General features: G+C 51.3%; 2 protein-coding genes across 11 annotated transcripts; both read right to left on the bottom strand.

Moving 5' to 3' along the window:
• Window positions 1-619: 619 nt before the first annotated feature.
• LOC107321565 (zinc finger CCCH domain-containing protein 11A-like) lies at window positions 620-3,711 on the bottom strand. 10 transcript variants are annotated; one of them, XM_032447994.1, is made up of 7 exons: window positions 3,435-3,710; window positions 2,797-2,913; window positions 2,584-2,654; window positions 2,309-2,389; window positions 1,775-1,909; window positions 1,038-1,100; window positions 620-949 (listed from the first exon to the last, which is right to left on the bottom strand). In XM_032447994.1, exons 1-6 carry the CDS (start codon window positions 3,450-3,452, stop codon window positions 1,067-1,069), a joined length of 456 nt encoding a protein of 151 aa, XP_032303885.1. In that variant the 5' UTR covers window positions 3,453-3,710; the 3' UTR covers window positions 620-949; window positions 1,038-1,066. The 10 variants fall into 10 exon arrangements, 5 of the variants coding, with proteins under 5 accessions (XP_032303885.1, XP_032303887.1, XP_032303888.1 ...); XM_032447996.1 differs by having other exon boundaries at window positions 1,775-1,882; XM_032447997.1 differs by lacking the exon at window positions 1,775-1,909.
• Window positions 3,712-4,561: 850 nt separating this feature from the next.
• On the bottom strand, window positions 4,562-5,220 carry LOC116654147 (class I histocompatibility antigen, F10 alpha chain-like). Its single transcript, XM_032448002.1, has 2 exons — window positions 4,916-5,220; window positions 4,562-4,806 (listed from the first exon to the last, which is right to left on the bottom strand). The coding sequence occupies exons 1-2, from the start codon at window positions 4,977-4,979 to the stop codon at window positions 4,631-4,633; spliced, it is 240 nt and encodes a 79-aa protein (XP_032303893.1). The 5' UTR covers window positions 4,980-5,220; the 3' UTR covers window positions 4,562-4,630.
• Window positions 5,221-7,154: the final 1,934 nt, after the last annotated feature.

Below are 7,154 nucleotides of genomic sequence, written 5' to 3'. Positions count from 1 at the left end.
ATAAAATATTTTTATCTTATTCTAAATGCAGAAACAACATTTCATTTCCACACACTGCTGCTGCATCACTGCTGATAATTGGAAGGCAGGGGTACAGCCCCCCATCCCCCATCCTTGGTGGCACATTTGGTCCAAAATACCAGAATCATTCTGCTCCCTCCCACCCCCACGTTGTCATTAAATTGCTTTAAAGAATTCAAGTCAAAAACAAAAGCAAACACAAACCAAACTCAAGAGCTGGCAGAACTCCAGGCTAGACATGGGGACTGCTCAAGAAATGGGAGCACCGAAGAAGCCTCCAGCTGCACCCAACGCTGAGCATGGCCAAGGGAAGAGGAAGGAAGGAGCTGGAGGTTGAAGCCTTCAGAACGTCAATGAATCAGGAGATCAATTCCCAAGTACTGCAGCACACAGATGGACGTCCTTCTGGGCTGAGTCACAGAACCGCTTTCTCCTCTTGGTTCTCCAACCAGGAGCAGGGAATGGATGCACAGGACCTCAACTCTGACCAGCAGGAGAACTCGGGACAATGGAATGCAGTCTGCCAATTGTTTTTACCAGTTCAGCTGTGCTTTAAGACTCATTGTGAAGCCCCCTTTAGAGAACTATCACCCTCGGATATCCAACCAAAAAGAAAAGGTTTTAATTGTTGTTTTATATATATTCATATACACTATAGGACTACACAGTTCAACTGTCAATCATCTCAGCAAGTTCAAGAAGGAGCTCATCCACATCCTTCCCTGGGTCCAAGTCAATTTCTGCTTCCAGTTTCCCTCCTGAGACTTCCCAGATGAGCTTTCTGAAGTCATATTCCACAGATAAGGGGGTCTTCCCAGCCCCAGTGGAGCTCAGCTGCTGCGCTTTGGCCACTGATTGGGAAGAAGCTGAACTCGAGTCCTCCAACTGCTCCACACAGTCTGCTTGGCTTCCCAGCTGCAGTTCCAGGCTTGGTAGAACAAGTAGGAGAACAATCAGTACACAACATTTCTTATGACAAGGAGGCAGCCAAACAACAACTCACAAGCAGCCCTTACCTACAGAGGATTTCCGTTTTCCAGGTTTCTCAGTAGTATTCCATCGAATCACGGGCTCCTCCCCTAAAACAAAGAAAAACAAAGTGCTTCTTTGACAGAAACCAGCAGCCAAAAGAATTACTGTCCTGTCAGCTAGTTTCCCAACCAAAAAGTACACCCAAAAGACACCACTTGGACAGCCTTGACACAAAATAATATTGCAACTGGAATGCACTCAGAGTAAGTCCCTCTTGTTTCATTCCTCACTTTAACTCTTCAGTGGCTCCAAAGCTCTTTGTGCAGCACCACCCCCTGGGCTCTTCCCTCTCATTTCCAAGTTACTCTGGTTTTGAGTTGGCTCCTGAGCTGCACACTGACAATTACTCCACCATTAGCCCCTCAATCCTGCCGCTGTTCTTCATCTGAGCACTAGTTTTGTCATCACTGTCAGCTTATTAACACCACTCCATTTCAGTAGCACAGCAGGCATAGGGTCAGCACCTCTGGGAGTTTGCAAGTAGCAGTAACAAACAGCTCACCAGAGGTTCACAGAAATTGCTTCTTGATCCTTTATTCCAACAGAACAGAGCACCTACAAGAGCCAACCTTTCCAACACAACCACAGACTTTCAGTATAAAAGCATTTTCTGAATACAAAAAAGCAGCACCAGCAGAATAACATGGCCCAACTCCCTTGACTGTTATTGATCCACTCCACTTAGGAGCCACAACATGGAAACAATGGGACTCAGCATTACCCTGCTTTGCAGACAGCGTCACAGCTCTGACCACTGTCTGCATATTCTCCTCTGGCACAGGAACAGTCCGAGATTGGGGCGGATGAGCAGGAACTCCTGAAGGACCTTCTGATCCAAGTGAACAAACAGACAGTGCTTACAACAAGAAATAGAAAAGCCAGCAATAAGAACAAACCTGACAGAGCCGTCACAAAGACCAAAGCGCATTTGTTACTCATTACTGTCCAATCTGCAGCGACCCCTGCATGTCAGTAAGAGAGGTGACTAATTTGCCTCCAATTTGCTCTTGCAATTCCCATCTAGAAGAGCAGGTGTCTGGATTTAAAACACCATGTTGCATGCTGAAGTAGCTTGATATCCCCAGCTAAAAATCAAAGTCTATCTTTCATGGAGCTCCCAGCCACCAGCAACTACTACTCCAAAGCCAGCAGTGCAAGATCAAGGTTTGCTTCTGTGATCGGCTCTATTCCCCAACACAATTCCAGCTATCTGGGTATGATCAGAAGAAGAACAAAGTAGGGCATATGAACTCACTGCTTTGTTTTCTTGTTTTGTCCTTTTGTTTCTTCACTTTGATTTCTTCGAGTGTTTTCATTCCAAAATTCAAACTGTGATCTGGGAACACAGAGCAGTGAATGAGACTGAGGGACAGAGGCACACGCTGAAGACCACAGCTCTGCAGACTGCCTCCTTTCATCGTTCTGGATATAAAAAGTAGGCCTTATCCCTTACTTTAACCCATCCACGTGACATTAAATTCCTCTATCAGCAAACATGGCTTTCACCAGTGGTTGAAAAGATGCACATACAGGCGCTTAAACTCTGTCCTGTGGCCTCGTCTTGCTTTTATGATGTAAACAAAGGAGTTGTCCTTCCTAATCTGAAAGGCACATGAAGTTAATAGGTAGGAACAAGATCATGGAAGGAGCTGAGTCCATTAAGCAACCCCATGTTCTTTAGTGTTTGTACAATGAATTGCTTTGGAGTTAATTGGCAAGTTCTTCTGATTCATCCTGGAATACCTTGTTTGGTCTCAGCATTAGATTTCCTAGTGGAAATGATCCGCAATCCATGATGGTTTCCTTCAGCTGGTTGCTGGACAGGTGGTTTTGTTTCTTTTCCCTCCTGAGGAAACAGCTCTGTAGAGAGAAAGAAAAAAATCAGCCACTTTGGTTACGCAGTAGGAATTCAATCAGATTTCCCACCTTTATGTAGCTCATACAATGACACTTCAGCCCACAGTTCATATTCTTAACTACAAATGTAAGTGATTACAGATGGATTCCTTATTTAAACAGCTATTTTTACCTGGTAAACCCATAGAAAGAGCCTAAGTGAATAGAGTAACCAGTAGAGAACCGAGAAAAGCATTTCGGGCTCCAGACTCTCCACATGGCTTTAAGCAACGCATACTCTTTTATTCTTCTGACAGAACAGAGAAAACTCCCCCCTGATTTAAGGCAGAGCTCCACACTGCAGAGCGGCTGCAGCAGGAAAGGCTCAGAGCTTCCATCCTGCATTCCCATTTCTGCTCACTGCTGCCAGGCAAACCCCAGTGAGCTGGCCAGGCTGCTGCCCCGTCCTAGTCAACCTGTGGGTGTTCAGCGAGTCATCCAGCACAAACACCTTCAAGATCAAAAGCAGCAGCAACCACACTCACCATCATCATCCGCAGCATTGATTACAGCTGGAGGATGTGTCGGGCTTGGGACATTCTCGGAGTTTTCCACTTCCATCACTTCCCTCAACTGTGGAGAGGGATTGGACTGCACAGAAAGCTTGCTCTGCTGCACTGTTATCTGAGCTGCCTTCTACATCTGCTGCCATGTGTAAGACCCTGAAACACAGCCGGGCATAGTGACGGGTGAGGGGCTCCTCCGTCTCCAGGGGATTTGGGTGTGAATCAAATAGGATCTAATGTTACCAATGCTGGAATCTATAGGAATAAACATTGAATGTATTAGTAATGCTCAGTTATTATTAGCTATCAATTAGCCTTTTCTTAATTTGAGAAGTCAAAACCCAGAACTCATTTGGCACATTTGTCCACTAATAATTATTCTATCTGACATGCATCTTCATAAACTTGTACGACCACTAATTACCTATTAGTTTCAAAGGCATGGCTGTGAGCACTCTAAAAGGATTTGCTTCACAAATTTTAGTGATCATTCAAATCGATATATCAGAGCATGCAAACATTGAAGACCTTTTTCTTGTCAGTTACAGATAACACAGAATGGGACCCTTTAGAGATTTATTTCAATGTTGCAGTAAAAATGTTTCTGAATTGCTGAGAACTGTGTTTTCTCTTGATGAGGAGCTTTGGGTTAAAATTGGTCCAAAACTCCAGCAGACTTCTATTGCTAAAGACAGAACAGCTGCTAAACTTTTGTCTGTTTGGCACCAAATAATGGAAGGGCTTAAACAAATTCAACAAGGAAGAATTTCTTCTGACTGTTCCTGCCTGGATTCAACCCGTGTCTCATTCCCCCCCCACCACCAACACACACTGCTGTCCAATTTCCACCCCAGATGCTATTTTGGGTCTGGCAATACTTCATGCCCAGGCACAGATGGGCAGGCAATGGCAGTACTTCATGCCCAGATGGGCAGGCAATGCCTTGATGAAACTTAGACTTTGGTGTTACGTGTTATCCATCAGCTCCGTGATACTAGTTTATCTAACGCCTCACTTATATTAGACAGGAAGGAGGCTGCCCAACCCTACATTAAATTTTTTGGCCCCATCCCACACCACGGAGCAGCGATGCCGGCCATACTCACCGCTGGTCTGGTTGTAGCGCGGTGAATCTGCTCATTGCTCTGTGCGATCCGGGTGTTCCTCTCCCAGTACTAAGGATCCACAGCTCCAGGTGCCTTTATCCACTCGGTGCGGGGCACATACCTCCGGCCGGTGCTATTGTAGTGCATGAAGATTTCGCCGTCCACGTACCCCACTTCAAAGAACCAGGGCAGTTCGGGGCCGGGATCCGTCATCGCCGTTTGGAAGTACCGCAGGGTATGGAGCTCTGCGGGGACGGAGCGCAGCGGGGCCGTGAGCCGCGGGTGGGGGTCCCACGGGCACAGCCCCAGGCTGGGGTTACGGGGACGGAGGGGTCCCGGTCCGGCCGCACTCACCGCCCGCCGCCCCGCACACGGCGCACAGCAGCAGCCCCAGCTCCAAAGCCCCCCACGACCCCATCGCTCCGCACCGCTCCGCACATCCTCGTTCCTGGAACCCCCCGCGATCCCATTGGTTCCTCCACCGCAGCCCCACCAATTGCGGCACGTAAAGCTTGCGTGACGTCACCGGGCTCCAGGCAGAATTTGCTCTTGCAGGTTGTGAGGCGAAACGGGGGAGGTGACGGGGGCGGTGCGGAGCCGACCCCAGCCCAGCGGGGGCATCCCGGGCTGTGTCCCCACCGGGGCCGTGTCCCCACCCAGGGGAGGGGGCCGAGGGCCTGTCGGGGGTATCGGGGATACGAGGGGCAATGGGAAGGCAGGGAGCCGTAGGTCAGAGCACGGCCGGGGGGCTGCGATGAACCCCCTCCCCGGGTGCAGGCGTGGGGTGCAGTGCTCTGTGCGCAGCACTCAGTTGGTGGGGTTGATCCCTGTATCTCGTGCGTTCCCTCAATCTGCGCTGAATCTACGCTGCGCGTTGGGATTGAGAATGGGGACGCTGAGGGTGGAGGTGGGGACACCGGACGGAGTCCCGGTGCCGTAAGAAGCGCAGGGAGGGGGAGGGACGCCCAGCCCCCCTAATAGGAAGAGCGGAGTTCCCAACAACAAAAGACGGGGGAGGGAAATGAACCAGAAGAGGGCTGTAGGGCAGCAGAAGAATCGTTTTTATTTGGTAGTGGGGTACAATATGGGGGGGTTACGAAGCCAGAGGGGGCACAGCAGGGACATGAGAGCTTGGGGAAGGGTGGGAGGAGGGATGTGGAGTGGGCAAGTTTGTGGGTGAGGATTGGAAAGGCAGCAGGATGGGGGTGGGAGGGGAAGTGCTGCAGGACACCAAGTTGGGTGGGGATATGTAGGGACACCTGGAAGGAGCGCTAAGAAGACCACATTCCAACACACAAGGATGGCAGTGGGAAAACCAGGATGGGGAGCAGGCAGCCATAAGCATGGGGACACAGGGGGGAAGTGATGAGGGATGAGGGGATTCATGGGGGCAGTGAGCAGCAGGGGGAGGGGAAAAGGAGAGGGCAGCGGATCCTCAGCACAGAGCAGAATGCAGGCAGGCTGAGCACTGAACATCATATCACTTTATTTCACAGGAAGCAGCACAGGCAAAGCATAACAGCATAGGAAGCAGAGAGTGATGTGAGAGGTAGCGAGGATAGGGCTGTGTCCATCACCGATCCCAAAAGTTCATGTGGCCAGATGGCCCATTGCAGGCTGAAGCACAGCACTCAGATGCTGGGGTTGCTCCCTGTGTGGAGAAGAGATGGTGTCCCATAGGGCCACGTTCACATCCCAACCCTCAGCTCCCTGCAGAGTCCCAGCCCAGCCCTGGTGCAGCACCACAAGGAGCACAAGGACCCCTTCCAACCCCCATCCCCACACCGCACCTTTGCTTGAGTTGCTGGATCCACCATCCTGACCTAAAAAAGAAGAAGAGCCATGAGCCCCAGCCCTGTGCTCACTGTGGGGCATGGAGCAGCCCCAAAAAACAGGAAGGGGAACCCTGGGAGAAAGCGGGGACCCCAAAGCTGCCCTGGCACCGGGCAGAGGTGGGGGACAGTGCTGCCCTCATCACTCACTGGGCGCCATGTTGTAGCCTTTCTCATTCTTCCCTGCAGACAGAGAGATGTATCAGCACAGGTTCAAACCACAGCCTGGCTGGGGGCTCATGAGGGAGCCCTAAATCCCCTCACAGCCCCACTGTCCTCCTACAGCCCTCCACTTTTACTCTGCATTGGCGTCTGTAGATGATGAATCAATACCAGCCATGATGGGCCACAAGGGCGACAACCCACCCCAACCACAATGGGCAGCACGTTGGACTGTGGCCGCTCTGGGGGAAGGCAGGGCCGTCAGCAGGGGAAAGGGGCAGCCCGAGCCCCCCAGCCCACATCCCTCACTCACCCCACGAGTAGAGCCAGGCTGGGGCAGGCTGGCGTGCTCCACGCGGCACTGTACTTGTCTGCGATCCCCCGGCCAGCGCGTCGATGGTGATCCAGGTGTGGTAGGTGCCGTCGCTGTTGGGCACGATGCCCGATGGGTGTCCTGGCCCAGCAGACCGCGCCGTCCTCAACACCAGCTGAACAGCGATGGGGCCGCGGTAAGAAGCGTGAGTGCGGCAGGACAAGGTCAGGATCCCGTCGGCCTCCTTCCCCCACACTCGCACCTCGGGTTGCACTGAGTGGCAGAG

The sequence above is a fragment of the Coturnix japonica genome, chromosome 16 (assembly GCF_001577835.2).
Source record: "Coturnix japonica isolate 7356 chromosome 16, Coturnix japonica 2.1, whole genome shotgun sequence".
Taxonomy (NCBI): Eukaryota; Metazoa; Chordata; class Aves; order Galliformes; family Phasianidae; genus Coturnix; species Coturnix japonica.
Note: the sequence above shows the minus strand (reverse complement) of the source record. Positions and strands in the feature narration are given on the sequence as shown.

Coding starts and splice junctions, on each gene's coding strand:
- LOC107321565 (XM_032447993.1), bottom strand. CDS start 3,510: ATGGAAGTGGAAAACTCCGAGAATGTCCCAAGCCCGACACATCCTCCA. Junction 2,390..2,796: donor TAATGCTGAGACCAAACAAG/GTATTCCAGGAT, acceptor CTGTGTTCCCAG/ATCACAGTTTGAATTTTGGA. Junction 1,101..1,774: donor GACGCTGTCTGCAAAGCAGG/GTAATGCTGAGT, acceptor TCTTTGTTTTAG/GGGAGGAGCCCGTGATTCGA.
- LOC116654147 (XM_032448002.1), bottom strand. CDS start 4,979: ATGGGGTCGTGGGGGGCTTTGGAGCTGGGGCTGCTGCTGTGCGCCGTG. Junction 4,807..4,915: donor CGTGTGCGGGGCGGCGGGCG/GTGAGTGCGGCC, acceptor CCGTCCCCGCAG/AGCTCCATACCCTGCGGTAC.